Consider the following 26,976-nt stretch of genomic DNA (forward strand, 5'->3'; position numbering starts at 1 on the left):
ACGATCCCGGTTTCTCATATTACAGAGGAGGGGGCTTTTGTGGCTTTGCACTCTAGACTCTGCCCCCCTCACCCCTCCTCCTAATTAAAAAACATGTGTCCGGCCTGAGTCTGGGATGCACGGCGGGGCAAGTGTGCAAGCCTAGCTGAAGGATGTGAGAGTAGACCCATCCTAGGGCATTTAGTGAGAGATACCTGCCAGAATCCTTCCTTTGGGTCAAGCAATGCTTGACCAGAAACTGAAGGTAGAGGTGAGAGACTGGATGTCAGGCTTTGTGATGCCCTAGGACTGAGACCCTCAGACATGGCAGAAGTCAGCATCCTTCCTGATTCTTGGACCTTCTTCCCCCGCTACCCTCCACGCAGCCTCCCATCCCCTCCTCTGCAGCATCATTGTCCTAGGGCCGGCCACCTTGGCACGACAGGTTTCCTCCCTGGCAAACCTGCATGACGACCCAGTCTGCCCTCTGCCAGGGCCAAGGCTGTGGCTGAATTGACAGTGTGCGAATGCCAGAGCTTTGAGCTTCCAGTCCAAGTATCCCAGGGCCTTCTCAGACCCCCTTGTCCAGAGCTGAGAGCCAGGTAAACCCTCTTCTTCCCTGCATCCTCGGGGCTGGAGACAGACATGGATTCCTCCCAGATCCTGACCGTGTTGTTTCCGGAGGCTAAGCCAGGGCTAGGCATCATACCTTGGAGTGCGAGAAGAGGAAGGTGGGAGCCAAGGGGGAGGAGAAAGCAGGGAGGGAGGGAAGGCTGGACACTAAGCTAGAAAGAAAGGAGCTGGCCTGGACTGGAAGTGTCACAATGCCTAGAACTTAGTCCTGTGGCAGGTAGAGGACTGCCCCCACACCCAGCTCCTCCTCTGTGACTCTCCCTGGCGGAGAAATTCCTAGAGGACCTTTTTCTTTTTTTCCAGGAAAAAAGGAAGTGTGAATTCTGGACCCAGATCCCTGGGCGAGCTTTCGTTCGCCTGCTATCCTGGTGCCTAGGTGAGTTGGCTCTTGGGCACTGTTTCTGTGACTTGGACAAGAGCCCCCATAGACTGAGCTGTCTCCTCTGGAGTGAGGATATCATTCTACCTCACGGGTTTCCCAAGTCTACTGAGCTGAAGGCTGCTGGCCCTTCTCCCAGGAGCTGTCCTGGGCAGCAGGGTTCGTTGGCAATCCCACAGTGAGGCAGAGATCTGATGCTGTCTTCTCAATCTCTGGGGATGATGTTGGGCATAGAGGGTTGACCTGGGTTCCTCATGGCAGCCTTGTCACCCTTAGCTAAACCCATGGGGGTATAAAAAAATGGGAGGCAGGGAACTAGAGAGATGGCTCAGTGGTTAAGAGCACTGATTATTCTTCCTGAGGTCCCGAGTTCAATCCCCAGCAACCACATGGTGGCTCATAACCCTCTGTATTGGGATCTGATGCCCTCTTCTGCATGCATGTAAGCAGAATACTATATACATGGGAGGCAGGGAGTATGAGAGGGAGGATGTCCTCAGACTTCAGGTCTTGGTGGGGACATATAAGGCCCCACGTGGGAACTGTTTGTGGATAAGTTATGGGCAGCAGTTATAGCTCAGTTGTTCTGAGACCTTCACTACTCGTGAGGTAACCCATCAGGCGTGGAGAGGAAGCCAAGATATGAGTGCCTGGCAAGTATGGTGGAAGGCTACATACAGAAGGGTATGGAACTGAACCAGCTCCACCATTGGTCTCTTTCACACAGTCAGAAAGCCCAAACTCAAACCAACTCAAGGCTGTTAATTCGGCCAGGTCATCTGTAATCAGGTCATCTCCAGCTTCCTGGTAATCGTGACTAGGACTCAGTCTCTGTTGTTTGTTGTTCCTTGTTTGTTTGTTTGTTTGTTTGTTTGGGATAGTCTCACATAGCCTAGGCTGGTTTCAGTTACTTAGCTGGTAATGACCTTGAACTCCTGATCTTCCTCTATCTACTTCCAAAGTAGATTTGACCTGCCACGCCCAGCCACCGAATGGTTTTGAAACCTTCTCTGGGAGGAAGGAGGCAGATAGATCCTCCGTGGAGACCATTTCCCTGAGCTTACTCTGTCAGGAATGGGTCTTCTGCCTGCAGACGGAGTTTCCCCAGAAGGAAAGGCGGCAAGAGGCTTTCCGTTCCCTGTGTTGCTCTTGGCCGAGTGTGTAGCCATAGACAAAGTAGGGTCCTGTGATGGTTTCAACCTGGCGCCCCAAGTTCAATGGCTTAAAACAGCAAGTCCCGGTTATTGGGAGCCTGAAATCTAATGTAAGCAGAGCCGTGCTCCCCACCTCTCCCCCACTGCCCCCAGGACTATGGGGCCATATCCTTCCTTGCCTCCCCTCCTTCTGAGCTTCCTGGCAATCCTTGAGGCTGTTTGGCTTGTACTTGTGTCGCGCTGACCTCAGCTTCCTACTCCACATGGCTGTCTTCCCTGTGCGACTACCCAACCGGCCATCTTGTAAGACCACTAATTACTGTATTTAGGGCCTACCCTAATCCAGTATGATCTCATCCGAACTAATTACCTTGTGAAGACTCTGTTTCTAAATAAGGTCACACTCTGAGCTCTCCCTAGTGGGCATGAACTTGGTGGAAGGGGGAAAAAAAAACAAGACACCACAGAAGCCTCTGAAACCCTCGGTTTCCTTGTCTGTAAAATGGCGATGGCATTATAGGATTAGAGACTGGCATAGCATAGTGTTGCATAAGTGCGCCTTTATTCTTTAACGTGATTAATCTTCTGTGACATTTTTCTTCTCCTATCAGTGCTGATATTTGAGTCCAGGATCTTTGGCATGCTTGGCGATCGTTCTACCTTTGGGCCACACCTAGCCCCTCTTTCTTACTTTACAGTGAGCCTAACCATTCACTCCTCAGCATCGATCCATTCAGGACTGGGCACTGTGCATGCAGCCTAGACTTCCTCAGAATTGGGAGCCAAGAAAGATTTTGGGAGGTGTCATAAGTTAGCGGAGTCTGAAGGAAGACGACTTTAGCCTGTAAAATGTCCTGGCAGGAGCATTGAGGGCAGAGAAAGGGCAGGGGCAGGCACCAGCAAGGCAAGAATTTCTCTGCAGGGCAAATGGGGGCCTTTGAAGGGTTTTCCAGCGGGAGAGGAAAATGTTCCATTAAGGTAACAGCAGCCTTGCAAACCACTGGTGAGCAAGCGTCACCAGGTGATAGGAGTGGTGGGGGAGGGTACTAGGTGTGGCTTGGAGGAGGTCACAGATAACACCAATTGGAAGGGACCAGTGAAGAGGCAGGGGGTGGCTTCTGAAGGGCTGGACTCTGGCTTCTGTGGCTGGTAGAGGTTTGTGGAAGGTAGTTGCTTAGCTCAGGTTAGGACTTGTTGACCTTGGGCATCTGACACAGCGGGTGGCTCAGACTTGGACTCTATGTGCAATGTGATATAGCTCAGCATGGAAGATGTAAAGAGGAAGGGAGCTCTGGGTAAGCTGAGGACGGAGTGTAGGGAAATTGTTGGGCGGTTTAGGTACCAATTAAGTCGCAGGGAGGTTGTGGGTGGACAGGTGTGCTTGCTTGCCTTGTGGTCCAGGAGGCTGTGAGACACAAGTGAGTTAGTTGGCTTTCCTGCAGACTGTGGCATGTGATGGTAGGGGCGGGAGTGAGGAGACCAGGACATGGGTAAGACAGGGCTTCCCTCCCAGCCCCCCCTAGAGATGCCAGACAGCACAGATAATTACCAGGTGATACAATAAATGCCACCTGAGAAGGGGGGCGGGCAGGAAGGGGGGCAGAAGTGACTGCAGAGCTGGGAGTCAGAGCCAGGCTAACACTGAGGCTTTGAAGAGCTCTGGAGCCTTCTGAAGTCTGTCTGTTTCATCCAGTCCTCAAGCTCCCTTGATCCTCTCTGGAGAGGAAACCAAGGCCAGAAAGGGAAGGTTTCCCAGGTCCCCAGCTCTCAGGGAGGTCAGGCATGAAACCGGGAGCTATGGGGTGCACATTTCTGTTATTCTGCTGATGAATTCTGGAGTTGGACTTCACTCACCAGATGCTGAATGCTCCCAGGAATTAACAAGCTGACCATCCCGGAGGCCCACGCGCTTGGCTAAGTACAGGCTCCACTCACACCAAAGGCGAGTACTGGGATGGGGTGAACGGGCAGCACCAAAAAGCCAGGCTTGCGGGGGGGGGGGGCAGAAGGCAGAAAATCTGACCTTGCTGTGGTGTGGTCATTCAGAGAGTACTTCCTCAACACCGTTGGGTAACAGTGGCCCATTTACGGATTCTTCTGTCTGGTCATTGTGGTCTATGTGTGGTCAGGCACTCTATGCAGGTAGTCACAGGGCATGGGTGTCCCCTGCATCTGTGATCTGTGGCCTGGGATGATTAGAAGGGTCTGAGACCAGACCCATCCAAAATGAGCCGAAGGAGTCACAAGCTGGGGCTCGACGCTAGGGGAGAACTTGCCAGCTGCTTTTAGAGATGAAGAACTCCCCCCAAGGGTGGACTTTTCTAGGGTGTTGGAAAATCAGAGGGAAGGTTGAGAATCTGTGATCCTCACGTTCATTAAGCTGTTGTGACTTTGGATTTGAAGTCAGTTTCATCCCACCAGTTTACCAGGGGAGTCTCAGGGTTGCTGGCTTTCAGGGTGGGGAGGGAGATCCTGTCCCAAGAGAACCGGAGTGTGGGGAGGGAAGGACCCACCCATCTCAATTACTTGAACTGACTTCTGAGGTTTAGACTATCGACCTCAGCTGTGAACCTTACCCACTGGGGGTTCAAGCCCTGCCCAGAGCTTCCTGACATTCAGGTAAGTCAGTACTACCATGGGGTGTGGTTGGACTGTACGAAGAGAGTTTCAGGAAGTGGTTGGCTGAACCCCTCCCCAACCCACTAAGCTGCAACCCTCCAGCATTTGGTTTCCGGTACTGACAGCTCAAGTCTGGCTTTACTAGGACCGGGTTTTCTAAGATGGAGTGCGGGAAGATAAGCCCTTTGAAACAGGAAGTGCCTTGGGGACCACTGTGAACCCACTTCTCTGCAGGGGAGCTGGAGTAATTCCCCAAGCCACCCCCTAAATGTGTTCCTAAGTCTCCTGCCTGGCCAAGGTCCCCCCAGGGCATGAACTCCTAAAAGAGGAGTGACCTTAAGATGAAAGGAGCAGGTGGTGTAGCCCCGCCCTAGGCCACACTGTCCAGCAAAAGCTCTTGCAGAAATTAAACACACAGAGAGCCCCCGCTGGGCCAGTGTCCACACCAACACCCCTTCTCACAGCTGCCCTCTGCCCAGTTCCCCAGAGCAAACCAAGGAGCAAAGAGACACCCGCAAGGGTCTTAATGAGCAAGCCGGGGTTAATGGGTTACCCAGCATGGTGATATATTCACCAGCCTCACAGGGTTCTCAAAGTCCAGACTAGCCGAACTTTCAAGGTCTAGGCACGTAGGCTTTTCCAGCCCTGACACCTTAAGAGTTCAAGGGTGAGGCCAAGGGAAGTCAAGAGACCTCCTCCACACCACCCATGACTTGTCCGAAGCTGCCTCTTCAGGAAGTCTCCAGCTCCAGCCTCTAAGCTTACAGGTTTCTTCCTACCTCAGTTTGGTCTCAGCTCTAGTTCTGACCCTTTCCTCTGGCTCCCATCATAACATCTGCTCCCTCTCTAGGCCCTGGCCTCCCCACCCCGCCAAAAGCACTGTGTGTTTTTTATTTTCTGTGTGTGGTGTTTCCGCTTGTATGTGTGCCGGTAGCCTGCTTGTGTGCCTGGTGCCCCCGGAGGACAGACAGAATAGAGCATCAGACCTCCTGAAACTGGAGTTACAGACAGTTGTGGGCTACCTTGCAAGTGATGAGACTCGAACCTGGGTCCTCTGGAGGAGCAGCCAGTGTAGCCAGTCTCTCTCTCTCTCTCTTTTAAAGATTTTTTTTTTAATTAAATGTAAGTACATTGTAGATGTCTTCAGACACTCCAGAAGAGGGCGTCAGATCTTGTTACAGATGGTTGTGAGCCACCTTGTGGTTGCTGGGATTTGAACTCAGGACCTTCAGAAGAGCAGTCAGTGCTCTTAACCTCCAGCCCCCCTCTTTTTTTTTTTTAAGATTTATTTTGTATAATGTATATGAGTGCTCTATCTGCATGTACACCTGCATGCCAGAAGAGGGCATCAGATCTCATTACAGATGATTGTGAGCCACCATGTGGTTGCTGGGAATTAAGAGCAATCCATACTCTTGATCGCTGAGTCATCTGAGTAGCCAGTGTCTTAACCATGACACCATCTCTCCAGTCCCTGGGAATTTTGTTTTGTTTATTTGTTCGTGTTAAACCTTTCTTTTTAAAAAAGATTTATTGATTTTAAGTACACTGTAGCTGTCTTCAGACACACACCAGAAGAGGGCATCAGATCTCATTACAGATGGTTTTGAGTCACCATGTGGTTGCTGGGATTTGAACTTAGGACCTCTGGGAGAACAGTCAGTGCTCTTAACCACTGAGCCATCTCTCCAGCCCCTGTTCTATTTTCTTATTTTGGCACTGCAGAGATGTCTCAGTGCGTACTGTTCTTGCAAAGGATTCAAATTCAATTCCCAGCACCTACAACAGGCAGCTCACAGCTGCCAGTGACCCCAGCTTCAGAGTACCTGACGCCCCGCTGACCTTCTCGTACACAGACATACACATGTGCACATAAACGACAGTTCACGTATTTAAGTTTTATTTTTATTATTTTATATGTGTGTGTATTTTATGTATGGCTGTGCAGCACATACGGGCAAGTGCTCAAAGAAGTCAGAGTCTCCTGGAACTGGACTTTATAGATTATTGATGCTGGGAGTCGAACCTGAGTTGTCAGAAGAAAAGGTAGTCAACGCTCTTAACTGCTGAGCCATATCTTCAACTCCAACATTTATTTCTTGTGTGTGTGTGTGTGTGTGTATGAGTGTGTGTGTGTGTGTGTGAGAGAGAGAGAGAGAGCATGTGTGCACATGCACGTGCACACACACACATACATGCGTGTGCTACAGAGTGCATGGGAGATCAGAGAACAACTTTCAGGGGTCTCCTCTTTTCTTCCATTGGGTGGTTTGTTTAATCAAGCTCTCCCTTTGTAAGCTCAGCAGAAGCACCTTACCCACTGGGCCTTTGTGTAAGCCTAAGTTATTTCCAACCGTGTTGGAGGCTTCTTGGGAAAAAGAGTTCAGAGGAAATAGAAGCAGATGAAGCATATGGAGAGGGTAGTCTGACAGGCAATAGACTATGAGGATCTTGAGGCCTAGAAGCTTGGGATAGCCCCCTTTGTTAGAAACTGACCCTATCTCATTCAATGAGAAGTTTAGAGCACTTAGAAATGCCCCCACTTCCCCTGCTAAGGGACACACACACACACACACAGACTGCCAGACTACCCTTATCTAGAAAGTTGAGGAATTAGGGAAGACTTTTTAGGTCGCGTGAGACTTCCTTCAGTCCAGTTAACCGAAATACTTGGAGTAGCCCCTCCCAGCTCTGTGGCCCAGATAGTCTAGAGGGCCAGCCTCGATCTGACAATCACTCAGGGGAACAGACTCCTTGGATCTTGTAGGACCTCTGAAGCTTTCAGCCATAACCTCTACTAGGGCAAGGCATGTGGCTGCACTCTGGCTCCGTATGACCCCTATTGAGCCTAAATCATCCCTCCTCTTTGATATACAGCTTCTTTAAGCTCCGCTTAGACTGTCCTGGCTCGGGTTTCTTCTCGGGGACTGCCTGCAGCTCTGAGTTCTCCGATGCTGTTCCAGGTTACCAATGCTACCTGAGTCGTTTCTGTACCTTTAAAGCCTCCGCCCACCCCAAGCCAGCTAGGGGAGGGAAGGGAGGAGCTGGGTCACTGCTGGGGATGGGGACTTAGCCTTCCGCAAGTGTGGAGCTGAGAGGGAACGCAGCAGCACGTGTCTGGCTGTGCCCCAGCTGCTGAATGACACCAAAAGCCCTCCTCATCGTCTCTGAGCTGCTGGACATCGTAGGTGGGGGCAAATAGACTTGGGGGCACCTAAGAATGTGTGGAGACCTGGTTCTGTTCCTCAGTTCTGTCCCATGCCATTCCAGAGGCTCTGGTGATCCTCCCAGAGTCTCTGTGTAGCCACCTGCGCAACAGGAGTGCACCACACTCCAGGATAACGGGGCGGCAGGCTCCTGTGCCCTGGTCCCCCTGGGTTCACACAGGTAGGCAGAGCCCTATTTCGTACCAGACAGGAGGCACTGTGCCCTCCATCCATGCCTGCCCCTCTCTGGGCTTGGGGTGGGGGTGGGGCAGAGACCTTTGTGGTGAGTCATTACCCAGCTCCTGGAGGCTCTGTCACCTCCAGGTCTTTGAGCCTAGACACTTTATCTCTTCTATCAGGCTCCCTGCAAACAGTGCTTTTCAACAAAAAGCACTTTCACTTGGAATGAAGAGTAAAAAGGGTCTATAGATGTGTGTAAGGTTATAGGTGTGTATTTGTAAGCATTATGGGTATGTGTGTAAGGAGTCTAGGTGTGTGTAAGGACTCTAGGTGTGTGTGTAAGAGTTATAGGTATGTGTAAGGGTTATATGTATAAGGATATATATAGGTGTATGTGGGTGTAAGGGGTATTAGTGTGTGTGTGTGTGTGTGTGTGTGTGTGTGTGTGTGTGTGTGTGTAAGGGGTATATGTGTGTTTGTGAGGGGATTGTAGGTATGTTTCCTGATCCTCTGTAGTCTGTACCAGATCAGCAAATAAGGCAGATTCCAACTTCAGGCCTGGGTGAAGTAAGTGTCCTGTCAGGATACAGACAGGTGTGAGAGGCCAAAGAGATCTGTGTTCTCATACCCAGGTGTTCTTACCAGCATATGGACTGGGGTGGGATGCCCTGACCCACGTGTGCTCTGCCGACCTCCCTGGCACAACTCATCTTGGACAGTTTGCTTTTGTCTAAACTTCAGTTTCTTTTTTTTTTTCTTTGTTTCTTTCTTCCTTCTTTTCTTCTCTCTCTCTCTCTCTCTCTCTCTCTCGCTCGCTCGCTCGCTCGCTCGCTTTCTCTTTTTTTCTTTCTTTCTGAGACACCATCTCACTATGTAGCACTGGCTGACCTTGAACTCATGGAGAACAGCCTGCCTCTACTCCCTAGTGCTGAGGATAAAGGCTTACACCACCACGCCTAGCCTTAAGTTTCATTTCTCACTGGTGGCTGTGTTTTCATTGTGCCCAGTTTGACTCCCATGGCCCTGGGACTTCCTAGCAGCCCACAGCTCTGTGGATCTGTTGAAGGATTAGCAGAAACACTTTGGTCTGGCTGTTGGTCTGGCTGTCTTGTATACCACCCTTCTCTACAGCATCTTGGGAACCTACTTTGCTCAGCCTAGATTCAGCTTGGGGTGTATGTGCAATTGTGTGTGTGTGTGTGTGCATGTGCACATGTGTGTGTATGTTGTATGTGCATGTGTACAGGATGTGTGTATATGGTAGATGTGCATGTGTGCAGTATGTGTGTGTATGGTAGATGTGCATGTGTGCAGTATGTGTGTGTATGGTAGATGTGCATGTGTGCAGGATGTGTGTGTATGGTTATGTGCATGTGTGTAGTATGTGTATGTATGGTGTACATGCATGTGTGCAGTGTGTGTGTGTGTGTGTGGTGTATGTGCATGTGCAGAATATATGTATATAGTATATGTGTTTGATGCATGTTGTGTAGGTGTCTGTGTGTGTGCAGTATGTGTGTGCATGTACAATGTGTCTGGTATGTGTTTATGTGTATACACTATGTGTGTAGTATGTGTATGAGTGTTTGCAGTATGTACGTGTGGTGTGTATGTGCTGAATGTGTGTGTGTGTATGTGATGTATGGTTGTATGGTGTAAATGTGTGTGTATGTGCAGTAAGTATGTGTGTGTGCAGTATGTGCATGTGGTGTGTACATATGGGTGTGTATATGCAATATCTGTGTGTGTATGTACAGTATGTGCTGTGTGTGCTGTGTGTGTGTGTGTGTTGTGTGCAGGGGAGTGTTCAGAAGCATGGCAGCATCCCGCATCTCTGGTATATGAGGTTAAGCACTGCTGAGTACAGGGAGCTGCCACACTGTGTGCTGGCGTCTCTGGTATATGAGGTTAAGCACTGCTGAATACAGGTAGCTGCCACACTGTGTGCTGGAGTCAGGGAATTGATCACCTTGGTCAGTGAGGACCAGGAGGGAACTGGATGCCCCTTGAGGCAGACCCACAGCTGCATCCATTTAATTTGGGGCAGGAACCATGTGGCAGGATGGCCCTGCTGGATCATATGACTTTGGGTCAGGCCTGGCCTTCTCTGGGCCTTGTCTTTCTAGGCTGCTCCCTGTCACTGTCTGAGTCTGTGGGCTAATGTTCCTTGAATGGTGGTTGAACCGGTCTGGAAGCTGAGGCCCCAGGCCCTGTTCCAGGAACACACGGCTGTCATTGACCTCTTAGATCTAAGCTATGGTCTAGTGCCTGGGGCTACCCCTACTTTATTGCCTCAGGAACATTTTTGAGGACATCATGTCTGTCTCTAAATTCACAGAGGGACTTAGCAGGGGCTGTCTGGAAGGGTTCACCGGTGGCCTCTGCCCCTTAGAGGGAACCAAATCTGGAAAGTGGGGGAGCCCCTTTCCCAGGCTCTTAGTACCTCCCTCCTCCCCCGCCCAGAGCCCTCCTGGGGCTGCATGAACTTTAGTCACCTGGTCACAAGCCTGACGCTGCGCCTCCTTGCGGCTGTGACGTCAGCGTTGACCATCCTCCCAGCCTATCTGAACCTCTTACAGAGGACTCCCTACCTCACACCCCACTCAGAAGCCTTCAGATGCCCTTCTGGGATGCTGGGCACCCCTTAGCTGACCTCTTGCCCCCCCTGGGATTAGGTAAGCACGTGGGTCCTATACCCCTTTCCTACCTCTGCCCTGAGGAGCTGCTCAACCCCAGATCCTGATCCCAAGTTGGGGTGGGGGCACTGAGCCAGTCTGTAAGGGTGACAGGTATGGCTCTGGCTGCTTCTCGGGGACAACCAGCTCTGTGGCCAGGACTTTCTTGGTGGACCTCTATTCCTCCTCCTCCTCATTCCAGAACCATCCTCTGAGGAAGAGGGGTCTTTCCTGGGTCCCCACTGCCTGCAGGGCCTCTGGGAAACCCACCAGAGCTACAGAAAGGGAGGGGTCTGGACTTGAGGACCAGTGCCTCGGTTTCCCTCCCAACACCGACATGGGTGTAGCCAGGCTTCTGGCCCTGCACATTCTTTTAGTGAATCTTTGAGAGAACTTGGGGGTGGAGGGGTGGGAAATCGAAGCCCAGGCTTCCAGCAGGGTGTCTTCCGTTTGGATTGAAACATCTGCTCAAAGGAGGCTGGACCAGCCCTCCCCGTCCCGGGAGGAAGGGACAGGGGTCAGGGGTCAGGGCTGCCCACTTCCCAGGCTTTTTAGAAGGAGGAACCCTGCCTGGTGCCTTTGGGGGCTATTGGGTGGATACAGAATGGAAAGGTAAAATTGTGCACCGTGGGTATCACGGATGGTACACCTCAGCGTGCTGAGACCCTGGGACCACTTTAAGTTTACACCTCCAAACCTAAAAGAAATGAAGCTCAAGATGCCCCAACTGGGCCAGAGCAGTGACCACACCCATTTCCTACCTCCTGCATAGATGGGAGTGTTCTGTATCAAAGATGAATGATGCCACACACGGGACTGCCCTGGCCACTCAGACCCCCTTGAAACCCTCAGTGTGACTTTCTCACCAGAAGTCCCAGACCCTGACCTAGGTCCTCCCCAGGGACCTGGGTACCTGTATCAGGTCTAAAGAAGGGTATGAACTGTCCCTTGGACAATAAGGACAGGGCCTGGGTGCCACAATGGATAGGAGGAGCCCAGCAGCTTCCTCCTGGGACACCAAACTGACCAGAGGAAGGAAGGAGTGAGTCTCTGTCTTCAGGTCAGAGTCATGCCTAGATTGAGACAGGGCGGTGTCCCCTCTGCCCTGGGGTTTGGTTCCCTCCTCTGCCTCAAGAGTTGCAAATCTGCTTTCCCACGTAAGATGAGACAAACATCAAACCCTGTTACACCAACCCTACCCTCTGATCCAAGGGAGAGGAATGTCAGCAGTGAGCATGCGTGTTTTTCTAATGTGTTTAACTTGAATGTTTGCATGTGTATCATCTGCATGCCTGGTGCCCACAGAGGCCAAAGGAGAGCATCAGATCTCCTGGAACTGGAGAGTTGATGTGAACTGCCCTGTGGTTGCTGGGAATGGAACTCGGGTCCTCCAGAAGAGCAGCCAGTGCTCTTAACTGCTGAGCCATCTCTCCAGCCCCCCACCCCGCCCTTTTTTTTTAGATAGGATCTCACACTGTAGCACAGGCTAACCCAGAACTTACTAGGTAGCTTATGCTGAGCTCAAATCCACAACAATTCTGCTTCAGCTCTCCGAGTGTAAGGGTTACAGGTGTTAGCCTCCATGCTCAGTTATAGCATTTCACACATCCAAGTTATTCAAAAACACCCCGGCAGGCAAGTGGCGGCAGTGCCGCACAAAGTCCCACCACAGGTGCATACCAACCAGTCTCAGGAAGGGCCTGGACCCTTGAACCCTTTTATACGGTTCACATGCTGCTATTACTACCAAATCCTGGGTTTACGCATGAATGCCCAGTTCTGTGACCCCCTTCCCCGGCAGCTCTTGGGAGAAGTCATGCATACGTGGAAGCCGCTGGCAGCTTCTGAGGCTCAGGAGTTCAATGGGAGACAGGAAGTCAGTGAGAGCCAGAGGAAGCTCCGCACATCAGGCTCTCCAGAAAAGTTCTGGGCCTGCCTCACACACGTTTGACTTTGCGATTTTTCAGGAGTGCCAGGAGGTAGCCTGCTCTAGCAGTTCAGGGAAGATCGGTCTCTGCAGAGTGTGGAGAGAGTTCCTGCCCATCCATACAGCTGTTTTTCAAAAGCCACCTCCCCAAGAAAGGTTTGGGGGCTCCTACTGGAAGGTAAGTCTTGACCCATGCAGCTAGTCACTGGGTGTCTCCTTGGAAGAAGAGCGTGATAGATGTCCAACCCCAAGCTATTCCAGGAGTCCAAAGATAGAGCCAGGCTCTCTGCTAGAGTCAGGCACTCAGAAGGAAAGTGTGAAGCCTATCACCCCCGGAGTAGGACAGTGGTGGCTTGGCTTCTTCTGTAAGCAGGTACCCAGGGCATGTGGAGTCTGACCGGTCTCCTTGGGAGGGTCTGCTAGGAATGAAGTCCACACGGGGATAAGCCCTGAAGATAAATGGGGATTTGTAATAGTGAAGGTAGGATCCAGAGCTTTTGGTAGAAGGAATGGCCTGGCCAAAGGTCTGGGGGCTAGACAGGAGCTGAGAGGAGGACTGTGTCCCTGAGGCTTGACTTTAGACTGTGCCCAGTTGGGGGCAGGGGATGGGCTGGAGTTCTCGAGGCTGGGTCTTACCCTACTCTTTCTCACTGGGCAGCAGAGCCATGAAGAATCGGTTTCTGGTGCTGGGCCTGGTGGCTGTGGTTCTGGTATTTGTCATCATCGGCCTCTGTATCTGGTTGCCCTACACCTCTGGGAAGCCCGACCACGTGTACTCCAGGGCGGCGGTGGCCACCGACGCCAAGCGCTGCTCAGAGATTGGACGGTACGTGGGTCTGCTAGGGCAAGGCACCCTGGAAGGCCAGTGAGCTCGGGCATAACTCAGGTTCCCATCTGTAAAGTGGATGTAAATCGTGTCCAGTGAGCTGCCCGTCCTTTCCCTGTAGTCTCTTGCTAGCCTCTGTCTAGGGAAAAGGGATGGTGACCTGAGAGTCCCTCTTTTCAGCGTGTCTCTCTGAAAAATGCTGCTGTCTGAATTTCTTTTTTTTTTTCAAGTCTTTTTTCTTTTTTTTTTTTTAAGATTTATTTATTTATTATATGTAAGTACACTGTAGTTGTCTTCAGACACACCAGAAGAGGGCATCAGATCTTGTTATGGATGGTTGTGAGCCACCATGTGGTTGCTGGGATTTGAACTCGAGACCTTTGGAAGAGCAGTCAGTGCTCTTAACCGCTGAGCCATCTCACCAGCCCCCTGATTTTCATTTTAGATGGTGTGGGTTTTTTTTTTCTATTTATTTAAAAAGAGTATGTGTTTGTTTTGCCTGAGGGTATGTTTATGCACCACCTGCATGCCTGGTACCCTCAGAGGTCAGAAGAGGGCATTGGATCCTCTGGAACTAGATTACAGACAGCTGTGAGTTGTAATGTGTTCGTTGCTGGGAATTGAACCAAGGGCCTCTGGAAGAGCAGCCAGTATTCTTAGCCATGGAACCACTCTGCAGCCTCTGCCCACGTTAGAATGTTATTTCATTATATTGTAAAAGTCAGTTTCCATTAAGAGACATAATCAGAAAAACCATGCTATTAATAAAAAGTAGCCCTCCCTTTTTAAATGAAATCGTATATATTTATTTGCTTGGAAAAGAAAAAAGATATATCTTTAAGAAACAAAAACTTTGCAAGGTATAGGGGCACAGGCTTTTAATCCCAATGCTGAGGCCATTCCAGTCTACATAGTAAGTTCCAGAGCTATGTAGTGAAAGCCTATCTCAAAAGAGAGAGAGAGACAGAGAGAGAGAGACAGAGCGAGACACACACACACACACACACACACACACACAGAGAGAAGAGAAAACCTAGAGAGATGGTTCAATGATTCAGACTGTGTGCTGCTCTTTCAAAGAACCCAAGTCCAGTTCCCCACACCCATGTCAGGCAGCTCATAATTTCCTGAAACTCCTGTCAAAGGGGACCTGATGCTCTTTTCTGACCCCCATGGGTACCTGCACTTACACACACACACACACACACACACACAAGACTTAATAAACAAAATGAAACCCCAAAAATGTCACCTGTGACCTCAACCCTCAGGATAAGGCCCCGTGTCAATAAACTAAACAGGTAAAGGAGCCAGGAAACAAGAACCTGGCCCAGCTGAGCATGGAAGCTCCTAGCTCTCATTCTCAACACTCAGGAGGCTGAGATTTGAGGCCAGCTTGGGCTACACAGTAAGCCTGATGCAGCATGAGCTCAAAGCAGAAACACCTGGTGTAGGGTCTCGCTTCTGTCTTTTTTTGGGCAGGGTGGCCAGGGTGTGGGGCAGGGTCGTCCTGAGAGTCCTCAGGTTCTTGCCTTCCTTTGGGCTGCTTGTAGGGATATCCTACAGGAAGGTGGTTCCGTGGTGGATGCAGCCATCGCAAGCCTGCTGTGTATGGGGCTCATGAATGCCCACAGTATGGGCATCGGGGGCGGCCTGTTCTTCACCATCTACAACAGCACCACAGGTGTGTGTGCATGGTCGGGTGGGTGAGTGGCTCAGGCTATCCCTCTCCCATCAGAATGAGTTGGGTGTCTCCTGGGCTCCCTTGATAGGAGAGGTTGGGGATATCCTGGCCTGCCAACATGTTTCCTTTTTATAGGAAAAGTTGAGGTTATCAATGCCCGTGAGGTAGCTCCCAGGTTGGCCAATACCACCATGTTCAACAACTCCAAGGACTCTGAAGAAGGTAAGCCGTCACATGAAGCAGCATTCGGGAACGTGTACCTGTCCGAGGCCTGGGGACAGCTCTGGTACCCAGGACACCCTTCCATAACAGATGGTTAAATCGCCATCGTGAAAGGAGGGGTCAGTTCTTTTATTTCTTCTCAGCCCTGCATTGAGGCACTTGTGTGTGCACATGGAGAAAATAATCTTTCTATACGAGTTCACCGTAACTGTCTTCAGACTCACCAGAAGAGGGCGTCAGACCCCATTACAATTGGTTGTGAGCCACCATGTGGTTGCTGTTAATTGAACTCAGGACCTCTGGAAGAGCAAGCAGTCAGTGCTCTTAACCGCTGAGCCATCTCTCTAGCCCAAGCAAATCTTTTTAAAAGCCTATTTTGCTTCTATACTGAACACACGCAGACCTCCTTCCTTGTCAACATTTCCTAAACAGTTCAGTGGACTGCCAGTTACATAGCCTTAACTAGGGATTAACTACTGCAGGTCATCACCAACAATTAAATACACAGGAGTGTGCTTCATAAACGGGATGTGGGTATCCATGCATTTTGGTATTCTTGGGGGTTTCTGAGTGCTGAGAGATGACTTCCTTAGTGTAACACTTCCCAAGGGTCTCTGGGACTGTTCCCTTGCCCAAGTGAGTGGTTTTTGCTGATGAGGCTCTTGGACCCTCCCTGGTCTCCTGGGGCTGGAGAAAAGATGCCATGTTTGCCCCTGTCCTAGAGGTGGGTTGGTAAAACTCAGGGAGGTCATGCTGGCCAGGTGAGATTACACAACTCCACAGCTAGTACATGGTAAAGCTAGGACAGAACTAGCTTTCAGCTGTGAAAGCAGCCGACTGAACTTGGAGCAGATGGCCGTTGTGGGTGTTCTCTAGCAGGCAAGGCCGTCAGGATCTGACCTCAAGCTTGCTGGGTAATCCAGGGTAGGAATCTGTTTCTAATGAACCCATTCACTCCTTAAAGACGTGAACTGGAAAAAGTGAGACATATTAGGTCAGATGGGGAAATCGAAGCACACAGAGAAAACAAAGCTAGTCTTGGGTCTCAAGTCAATAGATAGGAGGAAAGGGCCTGTCTTAGATTTCATTACTGTTGCTGTGATAAGGCACCATTAGCAAAAGCAGCTTGGGGAGGAAAGAGTTTATTCCACTCAAGTTCCATATAGCATGTTCATCATTAACAGCAGTGAGGGCAGGAACCGGGAGGCAGGAGCTGAGGCAGAGGTCATGGAGGGGTGCTGCTTACTGGCTTGTTCGTGGCTTGCCCAGCCTGCTTTCTTATATAGAACCCAGGACCACCAGCCCAGGGATGGCACCACCCACAATGGACTGGGCCCTGCCCATATCAGGCAATAAAGAAACTGCCCTATAGGCTTGCTTATGGCCCGATCTTATGGAAGGCATTTTCTCAGTTGAGGCTCCCTCCTCCCTGATGACTCTAGCCTGTATCAAGCTGACATAAAAGCAGCCAGTACAGGGCTCTTGCCACAGAGCTGGCTCATCTTTGTTGCTGACCTTGCTTTGGTATAGTCTGGCGGAGTTCAGGAATTGTGTGGAACAAGAATGACTGAGGGTAGGTAGCTCAGATTGAGACTTGGGAGGCGGGAGGGGTCCCGTTTTCCCCAAGTCTTGTGGATAACCATAATCCTGACACAGGATTTCACAAATGGAGGTACACAGCCACCCGCTCCCTGTTCTGCACCCTGTAAGAAGTATTTGCTCAACACTACGGAGATCAGCCATGATCTTAAACTTGGTTCATCCCCTGGAGTGGGGCTGAAGCTCAGTGGTAAAACCCTTAGCTAATACCCAGGAGGTCCCGAGTTTGATTCCTAGAACTACCCTAGAAACAAATCCCTTCCCTTCCAGGCTACTCTAGCTCCAGCCATTAGATAGATTGAGAAATGTTGCTGCTGCTTTATTTTTTTTAATGTGGAGCTAGAAACAAACCAGACAAGCACCTGACTGCAGAGTAACGACACACCAATTCTTTTCCCGTTTTCCTTTTTAGGTAGGGTCTTGTTAATCTACCACAGCTGTTCTTGAACTCCTTCTGTAGCCCAGACAGCCCTTAAACCTGAAAGTCTTCCTGCTCCAGCTTCTCAGTAGCAGGGATTATAGCCCTGGTGACCATCCCACCCAGTAACTAACCTTCCATCCCACCCCCATTCCCACCCCAGACCCGTCTGTCTGTCTGTCTGTCTGTCTGTCTGTCTGTCTGTCTGTCTCTCTCTTTCTTCTTTTGATTTTCAAAGAGAGGGTTTCTCTGTGTAGCCCTGGCTGTCCTGGAACTCACTTTGTAGACCAGGCTGGCCTCGAACTCAGAAATCTGCCTGCTTCTGCCTCCCAAGTGCTGGGATTAAAGGCATGAACCACCACTGCCCAGCTCTGTCTTTTCTCTCAAACTCTGCTCATCTGGTTCCTAGGTGGCCTTTCAGTGGCTGTCCCTGGTGAAATCCGTGGTTATGAGCTGGCACACCAACGACACGGCCGGCTCCCCTGGGCTCGCCTCTTCCAACCCAGCATCCAGCTGGCTCGCCACGGCTTCCCTGTGGGCAAGGGTTTGGCAATAGCCCTGGACAAAAAACGGGACGTCATTGAGAAGACCCCTGCCTTGTGGTAGGTGGCCTTATGTCCATGTAGCCCATCCTGGAAAGGGCTGGTGGTGCTGCACTCTGCTTTTGAGAGCCTGCCACTTACTGCATCTGGAAACACAGTCAGAGCCTGATTTAGAGGCCCCAGTGAACAATGAGGCCCGAGCAAGATGGGACACTGGGAACCCCAAGCAAGAGGAGAACCCACCCATGGACAGATTCCACCCGTGTTTCTCTTCTGCACCCTGAGGACAAAAGGGTGAGGGGTGGGTATGAGGTGTAATTGGCTTCCCACACCTGCTGCCTTACACAAGTCCTCTCTGCCCCAGCGAGGTGTTCTGCCGCCAAGGGAAGGTGCTTCAAGAAGGAGAGACGGTGACTATGCCGAAGCTGGCTGACACATTGCAGATACTGGCCCAGGAGGGCGCCAAGGCCTTCTACAATGGGAGCCTCACAGCCCAGATTGTGAAAGACATCCAGGAGGCTGGTGAGTGGACTGTAGTGAAGGACTCCACAGAAGGAGCCCTGAGTGGCTCTGAAATGCTCCCTGCCTAGTTTGGCTGACCTCTGGGTCCTCAGGGAATGCTTGGTGGGGAAGGGTCAGCATGGATTCCCTTGGATTCGTAGCTCCTGGCTCACACCAGGCTGAGCAGCACAGGAAATCCCTTCGAGTGTGAATAGAGGTATGGGCAGCCCTTGGGGCTGAGGAAGAACTAGAGGCTTCAGATCTGGAAGGATGACCTGCAAGAAATGAGCCGCAAGGGCAATGGCCGTCAGGCAGAGAAAGAGGACAGCTTGGGCTAAGCAGAAGAGGGGAGCTTTGACTCACTGGCAGGGTGACAAGGCCCAAGGGCTTGGTCCTAATCACAGCATTCTTGCCCTGTTTCGAAAAGTAGGAGAATCAGCACATTGACTTATTTGTTTTTTAAGATTTATTTATTTATTTTATGTATTTGAGTCCACCATTGCTCTCCTCAGACACCAGAATAGGGTGTCAGATCTCATTACAGATGGCTGTGAGCCACCATGCAGTTGCTGGGAATTGAACTCAGGACCTCTGGAAAGAGCAGTCAGCGCTCTTAACCGCTGAGCCATCTCTCCAGCCCAGCATATTGACTTTAACTGCTGTAAATCCTACTTAGATTAGAGAATTAGGAGACTTCTCCCATCCACCCAGTCATCAATGGGGGAGCAGGAGGGGGGTTGGTAAGGGAAAGATGGAGGCAGGTGTTCCACTTGGGAAAGACCCTTGTGCCGTAGAAAGGAAAGGTTGACCAGGAAGGAGGCTCTTCTTGAGCCTGGCATAGGTGGTAAGCACCATTAGTGCCTAGGGAGTCCCGGTGATGGTCAGGGCTATCAGTTTGATAACCCTGTGGGCCCTTCTGATGGTATAGACCGTCTCCTCACTATGGTACAAACATATCCTCTTCAGTGGTGACCAAACTCCTTAAACAGCCCTGACCCTACAGCATTTCATTGGCCATACTTCTCGGTTTCACCCCATACCGTGCCCAATGGTAAACCCAGTCCCACGTGATACAGCCCTGCCCCCAACCAACCATGACACAACACCATCACACAGCCACTGAGCTGCTGTCCCACGGCAGGTGGCATTATGACGGTTGAGGACCTCAACAACTACCGTGCTGAGCTGATTGAGCATCCGATGAGCATCGGCCTCGGTGATGCGACCCTGTACGTGCCCAGTGCCCCACTCAGCGGGCCCGTGCTGATTCTCATCTTGAACATCCTCAAAGGTGAGATGTCTCTCTCTAGCCCTGCTGAGGGGCAGGGACAGAGACCCAGTGGAATGTCCAGCCTGCTTCATGGCTTGTAGCCTCCTGGAGGCAGCGTTGAGTGCCAGGGCTCCTCACAAGGGGTGAGAAGGATAGGGGGTGATGCTTAGTAGCGAGAGGAGGAAAAATGTTCAGGAGGAGTCAGGGAGTTCAAGGCAGGAAGTCTTATCTAGAGTGTGCTTCTGGCTGGTCTACGTGATCTTCCAGAAGCCCGTAGACCCCAAGACTCTCAAGTTGGCATGCCCTAGTCTTTTTTTTTTTTAAGATTTATTTATTTAATTTATGCATATGAGTACATCACTATTGCTCCCTTTAGACACACCAGAAGAAGGTGTCAGACCTCATTACAGATGGTTGTAAACCATCATGTGATTGCTGGGAATTGAACTCAGGACCTCTGAAAGAGCTGTCAGTGCTCTTAACCGCTGAGCCATCTCTCCAGCCCATGGCATACCCTAGTCTTAACCATACCTTTCTTGCATGGCCATTGCTGTAGGTTGTTACCTATTTCCTTTCCTATGGTAGAGGGTGGGGAACATGGCTAAGAGATGTGTTAACCCCTTGAGCCCCAGTTACTACCAGTATGTACTTGGATACCATTCAGGATACAACTTCTCTCCGAAGAGCGTAGCGACCCCTGAACAGAAGGCACTGACGTATCACCGTATCGTGGAGGCCTTTCGGTTTGCCTATGCCAAGAGGACCATGCTCGGTGACCCAAAGTTTGTCGATGTGTCTCAGGTAAGGGGGTACCTCACAGTGGGTGGGAGACATGCCAAAGGGGTGCTGGGTGAGCTCTGAAAACCACCCACCCCACCAGCCTCATTTGTGCTTTCTGAACCTAGTCTGATTTCAGGGCAGACTCGTTACCATGTTACTCGTTACCCTGACCTCTGGTTGCTGGAGCTCATAGTGTTGGGGAAACTGAGGAAAGCAGACTTGTTATCCTGCCTCCAAACCCAACACCTCTGCAACCCAGCTCCTATCTCAGATCCTTTGCACATGCGTGGGCCTTTGCCCTGGAGGATTCTGGAGTGCTCAGTATAGAAGGGAGGAATGGTGATGAGGGGTATGAAAGGGATTAAGACCACTCTGCATCCAAAATGGCTCCAAATTCAAGGCAACTCTGTTACCTCAGCCTCTTAGTGCTAAGGTTACAGGCACGAGCCACCAAGCCTACCCTTACTTTCTTTCAGTTTGCAAAAATGTATCCACAGGAAATCCAGCCTGGAGCATCAGTGCACACCTGCATGCTTTCCTTGGCACCCCCATTGGATTGTGAGCATTTGCTACAAGTCTTTCCTTTCTCTTTAGCCCCCACTATCTCAGTCTTTGTTTCCCTGAGTAAGAAACCATTGCCACAGTCCAGGGTATATTCCTGAAAGCAAGGGTGTCACACGCATTGTGTGAGAAAAACCAACATCAGGGTCACATGACTCATTATCTGCCAGAGGTGGAGCCCCCACCCCAGGGTCTCCGTATCTTTTAGGTTTAACATTAATCAAATCACATCCTACCCTTTGCCACCAGGCCTCTTATGGTAGATCATTTGGTTGCTGTGACAAAACCAGAGAGGAACAGGCTTCTGAGCCTGCAGTAAAACAGATAGATAGACCATCATGGCAGAAAGATATAGTGGAGCAAAGATGACTCTGTGGTGACCAGAAAGCAGAAGACACAGGAAGGGACCAGGGCCATGATCCATCTTTCAAAAGCACATCCCCAGTGACGAATCCATGATCCCCAATAAAGGCTCTGCCTTCCAGATGGCCATCACTTTCCAGTAGTTCATTGACACTTCCGATCCAAGCCACACATGTCACCCCGAGCATTAGGGAGACTGAGGCACAAGTCAAGGCCAGCCTGCAACACATATGAAGATCTCAAAACTATCAATGGATCCAACCACTGAGGTCAGAGCCGTGAGATCCAGACTTCTGAGAAAGCACAGACGCATACAGACGTGAGGGTTTTACTAACCACCTGAGAGGCTTCCAGCGCAATCAAGTAGACAGTCAAATTAACCGCCACACCGCCGGACCTCTGCTGTTTTACTGGTTTCTAAAGCAGTGGTCTGGAAGCATGGTGATAGCCTTGTTCTGCTTCTGTTAAGCAGATCCAGGTTGCCACATGCCTTCGCTTGAACTGGGTAGTTCATGCGCCAGGCATTGCTGGTCTGATATAATAAGGAACCCTGAGCCACACTGTGCTCTGAAGCCATACAAGTTTTGTTTTTTTTTTTTTTGAGACAGAGTCTCACTAACTATGTAGCTCCAACTAACCTGAAATTCACTCCTTAGACCAGGCTGGCCTTGAATTCACAGAGACCTTCTTCCTGTCTCTTCTTTTTGAGTGCTAGAATTAAAAGCATGTGTGACCATGCCCCAGGGAAGGGAAATGGGATTTATTTGATGCCAAGGAGAGTTTGGCAGGGTCTAGAGAGAAAAGAGAAGACCTGATACTGCCCAGAAAGAACAGTGGGGACTGTTTTAGGGCTTTGGTGGAAATGGAACAGGGTATCTTGCACTGTGAGGGAGGGCAAAGGGAATCTTGTTAATGTATGACTTAAATGGAGGTAAAAGAGAGGTCACAGTTAGTTGAGATGGACCCCACTATACGAGTAGTCCAGACGTTCCAGAATGTGGCAGCCTAGAGTCTGTACTTTTCACTGGGGGGAACAAGAATGGCATGGGCCATTCTGGAACCTGAGAATCTGGGGAGTACCTTAGAGTCAGAGACTCATAGGCAGGTGGGGTGTCTGCTGGTCCTACAGCTTCAGGGGTCCCAGAATCAGCTAGTGGGTGGAGCTAGAAAGAGCTGCAGGGTGACTTGAACTGACTGTGGGCTAGGACTTAGTGTTTCACTCCTAGAGTCTGGAAACCTGGAAAGACTGCTACAGCTTTCCAGATAGATTCTGAACAGGGGAGGGATTTATCAACCACTGCATGGCTAGGAAGACAGGGAAAGTCTCCTGCAGGTGAGTCGTCTGCTTGGCCTTTAGCCTAACCTGACAGGTCCCGGGGTCCCTTTCTTTCTGGCTGTGCCCCCTTTTCCTCTACCTCCCCATCCTCTCCCACCCATAGCTCTCAGCAGCCGTCCTATGCCCATACCATGTTTGCATCTTTGTCTTGCCTGTGAACTTCACACAGGAACCTGTGTTCATGAGCCCACGCACCCAAGCTGAGTTTTTTAGTGTGTCGTGGCTGTGTGTCCCAAAGCAAGCAAGTCCCTAGCTGCCCCTCCATCTGCTCCTTCTTTAGTGTTTATTTTCCCAGGTAACGACAACTCCAGGCCAAAGACCTCAAGGCCACTATATTTTTCTCCCACCCACAGTGACATCTTCATCTGTCATGTGGTGGTTGTCCACAGTCTTCTCTGGGACCCCCCCAGATGGAACCTATGAAAATCTTTCTCATCCTGCTTACTCCTCTACCCCAAGCCTGTGTGGCTTGTAGCAAAAAGCCGAAGTCAAGCCTCTTCCTTCATCCTGTTCATTCTCCATTATCAGAGGGTTTATTTTCCCTAAAGACTTATTTATTATATGTAAGTGCACTGTAGCTGTCTTCAGACACACCAGAAGAGGGCGTCAGATCTCATTACGGGTGGTTATAAGCCACTATGTAGTTGCTGGGATTGGAACTCAGGACCTCCAGAAGAGCAGTCAGTGCTCTTAACCGCTGAGCCATCTCACCAGCCTTACCCCTCAGGTTTCATTCAGGGCTCTCCACTAGAATGCTTCCTGCCTCTCTATTCCTGTCGTCTGGCCTCCCATTTCCAATACTCTCCCTGCCTACTAGTGTTCTCTCCATGTTACACTGTTCAAGACTCGAATCTTCCCTGCTGATTCTTCAGCTCTGACCACAAGTTCCATAAACAATCACACAGATCATGTAAGAACATGGCAAGGGTCTAGTGGCTTGAGGGACAGACAGTCACAGGCTGGAGGTTAAAGAGGGTGTCGGACGGGATTTAGAAGGTACTGTCCCTAGTCCTGGGGAGGTCCTGGTTTAGCATAGAGGTAAGATCCGCGGCTGGGGCTTCCTAAGACCAGCTGGGACAGCCCTGTTGCATCCCCTTCCCGCCTCCTCCCTCCTAACCTCCTCAGGCCAGCTCTGGGGTCTCGGCAGGTGATCCGCAACATGAGCTCTGAGTTCTACGCCACCCAGCTCCGAGCCCGCATCACTGATGAAACCACCCACCCAGCCGCCTACTATGAGCCTGAATTCTACCTTCAGGATGATGGAGGCACCGCTCACCTGTCTGCGGTTTCAGAGGATGGCAGTGCTGTGGCTGCCACTAGTACCATCAACCTCTAGTAGGGGCTGTGCAGCTGCTGGGCAGAGCAGGGACCTGGGGGTGGGTGGGTGGGTGGGGCTCCTAGTAAGTGCTCTTGGCCTGGGCTGGGTGGGGACCAGGTGGGGAATGGCTGGGTTGTATATCATTATCTGAGCTGGCCTATCTTCAGCTTTGGCTCCAAGGTCCTGTCTCGGGTCAGTGGCATCCTGTTTAATGATGAGATGGATGACTTCAGCTCGCCCAACTTCATCAACCAGTTCAGGGTAGCCCCCTCACCAGCCAACTTCATCAAGCCAGGTGCAGGGTGGGAATCCTGGGATGCAGGGCATGAGTTGGGAGGGGGCTGGTACCCTAGGCAGGCAGCAGACCAGCCCCCTGTCTCCTCCTATGGATCATAGGTAAGCAGCCTCTTTCATCCATGTGTCCCTCAATCATCCTGGATAAGGACGGCCAGGTTCGCATGGTGGTCGGAGCCTCAGGGGGTACCCAGATCACCACATCTGTTGCACTGGTATGTGCCTTTTGCCTGCCCTTTCCTGCTCCTGTCTCTCTCTGCCCTTGCTCCTGGGCTATACTGACATATTGGTATCCTTTCCCGCCAGGCCATCATCAACAGCCTGTGGTTCGGATACGATGTGAAGAGAGCTGTGGAGGAGCCCCGGCTGCACAACCAGCTTTTACCTAATACCACAACGGTAGAGAAAGACATTGATCAGGTAGGCTGGGAGCTGAGGAGACAGAATCATGGTGTGGGATGAGAGAGCATCCTAGAGGCTGGCATCTTCTGAGTTACGACAAATCTGTGGCCCTGCTGAGACGTGCCCTGTCCTTTCTCTCTCTCTCTCTCTCTCTCTCTCTCTCTCTCTCACACACACACACACACACACCCCAGGTGGTGACTGCAGGCCTGAAGATTCGGCACCACCATACAGAAGTCACGCCCACCTTCATCGCTGTAGTTCAGGCTGTCGTTCGAGCATCAGGTGGTTGGGCAGCTGCCTCAGACTCCAGAAAAGGCGGGGAACCTGCTGGCTACTGAGTGCCCGGAAGAGGCAAGATTGACCCGCAGCCAAGGGACGAGAATGGGAACAGGAGCAAGAGTGGGACGTTGGAGAACATGCCGCCTCTGGGTGGGACAGAGGGAGCGCAATAAATGGAGGCCACCGCCAAGCTGCGGGAAGCCTTTGCGGGCTGAACTTTCCATATCATGGACTTTAGTGTCTTGTGTATGAAATGGAGTCATCTCACTTGGAAAATGACAAGGCAGGATCCTAAGACTTACCGTGATGTTAAGTCATGAAGCTAACACCAACCTTTAAGTGGGGGGAATCCCACCGTGCCTGAGAGTTAGGGGGATGGGGTAAACAGAACACCTAAATTGTCCTAAGCAGTGACACTTGCAATATCAGCCACTAGAGGGCGCCCCGACCTTGCCATTAACTGGAACAAAGCAATGACACTGTAGCTGTGGGTGGAGAATGCTTCTAGGACAGATGTGGGCTCTCATTGGCCCGCACTTAGGGGGTAAAACTGAAGGAGAGTAGACTAGAGACAAAAACAAGGCAATTTGGCTAAGGCCATACTTGAGGTCACTTTCCAAGCACAAACCCAGAGTGAAAGCCAAGCTTGTCTTGCAAGAGGCCCAGTTCTCAAACAAACAGACAGTCCCAGCAGGTCCGCCAGCTATAGAAAACCCACAGATCCACAAGGGGAACACAGCTCACAATGGATGAGCCCAGAAGAGCACCATTAGATACATCCCTCCTTGTGTTAGTCAGGGTTTCTATTGCTGCAATGAAAGACCATGACCAAAGCAGCTTGGAGAGGAAAGGGTTTATTTGGCTTACATTTCCACATCACAGTTGACCATGAAAGGTAAGGACAGGCACTCAGACGGGCCAGGAACCTGGAGACAGGAGCCAATACAGGGGCCATGGAAGAGTGCGACTTGCTCCTCATGGCTTGTTCAGCCTTCTTTCTTATAGAACCCAGGACCTTCAGCCCAGGGATGGCGCCACCCACAATAGGCTAAACCCTCCTCCATCCATCACTAATTTAAAAACTGTCCTGCAGGCTTGCCCACAGCTAGATCTTATGGAGGTATTTTCTCAGTTGAGGCTCCCTCTCTGATGACTCTAGTTTGTGTCAAGTTGATATAAAACTAGCCAACACACTCTTTAAGGGCAGCCCCTCATGCTGTGTCAAGGTCTATAGAACTCACAGCTGTGACCACGAGGTAAAGAGACACTTGGAGACAATGTAGAAGTGAGCCACCGGGGTAGTCACAGCCTAGGAGCTAAATATTGCCCCTTAAAGTGAGCACAAGTTGGGGGTCCCTGAGGGAAGGGACCCAGTGGCTGGAGGAGGGTCCCAGGAGGCTAGAAGTCCTGGTGTTTCCAACCTGCCCATGGGAAAGCAGGGTTTTCCTGTAGGTGTGCTCCATGTCTGAGCTCTAAAGCTCTCTATCTCTGGGGCTCCTTGGGGAACACAGAAGCTGGGCTGAAGGGGGGGGTGCCAGCCATTCCTCAATCCATATTTGAAGGGGAGAAGGCAGGATTCCCTAGGCCAATATATTAAGATATGGTATATCAGTGTTTCATGCCCCACTGGACTGGCCGGAGATTTCCATGGACCCAGGGTGCTTGAAGTGTACCGCGCTCTCCCAGACCCACTGCGTATAGCCCAGAGCTTCTTTGGAGACTTGGGGACTTGAGTGACCATCCCCTTTCTAGTGCCTTTCCATGTTACTTCCTGGATAAGGGCCTTTGGAGCCACCAGACCTGGCCTTCCCAGCCAAGTCCAGTAT

The 26,976-nt window shown here is 50.9% G+C and overlaps 1 protein-coding gene across 9 annotated transcripts; it reads left to right on the forward strand.

Moving 5' to 3' along the window:
* The first annotated feature begins 257 nt into the window (after positions 1-257).
* Positions 258-25,375, forward strand: Ggt1 (gamma-glutamyltransferase 1). Of its 9 annotated transcripts, XR_003948592.1 has the most exons (16): positions 258-581; positions 916-988; positions 4,003-4,087; positions 12,793-12,930; positions 13,411-13,578; positions 15,132-15,262; positions 15,398-15,484; positions 17,911-18,103; positions 18,408-18,565; positions 19,686-19,835; positions 20,479-20,615; positions 23,980-24,189; positions 24,340-24,467; positions 24,569-24,681; positions 24,773-24,886; positions 25,063-25,364. XR_003948592.1 is itself a non-coding variant. In NM_001379537.1 (15 exons), exons 4-15 carry the CDS (start codon positions 13,418-13,420, stop codon positions 25,207-25,209), a joined length of 1,707 nt encoding a protein of 568 aa, NP_001366466.1. In that variant the 5' UTR covers positions 3,314-3,440; positions 4,003-4,087; positions 12,793-12,930; positions 13,411-13,417; the 3' UTR covers positions 25,210-25,375. The 9 variants fall into 9 exon arrangements, 7 of the variants coding, with proteins under 7 accessions (NP_001366466.1, NP_001366467.1, NP_001366468.1 ...); XR_003948591.1 differs by lacking the exons at positions 258-581; positions 916-988 and adding an exon at positions 3,296-3,440 and having other exon boundaries at positions 25,063-25,375; NM_001379537.1 differs by lacking the exons at positions 258-581; positions 916-988 and adding an exon at positions 3,314-3,440 and having other exon boundaries at positions 24,002-24,189; positions 25,063-25,375.
* Positions 25,376-26,976: the final 1,601 nt, after the last annotated feature.

Source organism: Mus musculus, chromosome 10 (assembly GCF_000001635.26).
Source record: "Mus musculus strain C57BL/6J chromosome 10, GRCm38.p6 C57BL/6J".
Lineage (NCBI taxonomy): Eukaryota > Metazoa > Chordata > Mammalia > Rodentia > Muridae > Mus > Mus musculus.

Bases quoted from the DNA above. Each gene is read 5' to 3' on its own strand.
- Ggt1 (NM_001379537.1), top strand. From the start codon at position 13,418: ATGAAGAATCGGTTTCTGGTGCTGGGCCTGGTGGCTGTGGTTCTGGTA. The intron at 13,579-15,131 runs GTACGTGGGTCT...GGCTGCTTGTAG, and splicing joins CGCTGCTCAGAGATTGGACG to GGATATCCTACAGGAAGGTG. The intron at 18,566-19,685 runs GTGAGTGGACTG...GTCCCACGGCAG, and splicing joins GAAAGACATCCAGGAGGCTG to GTGGCATTATGACGGTTGAG.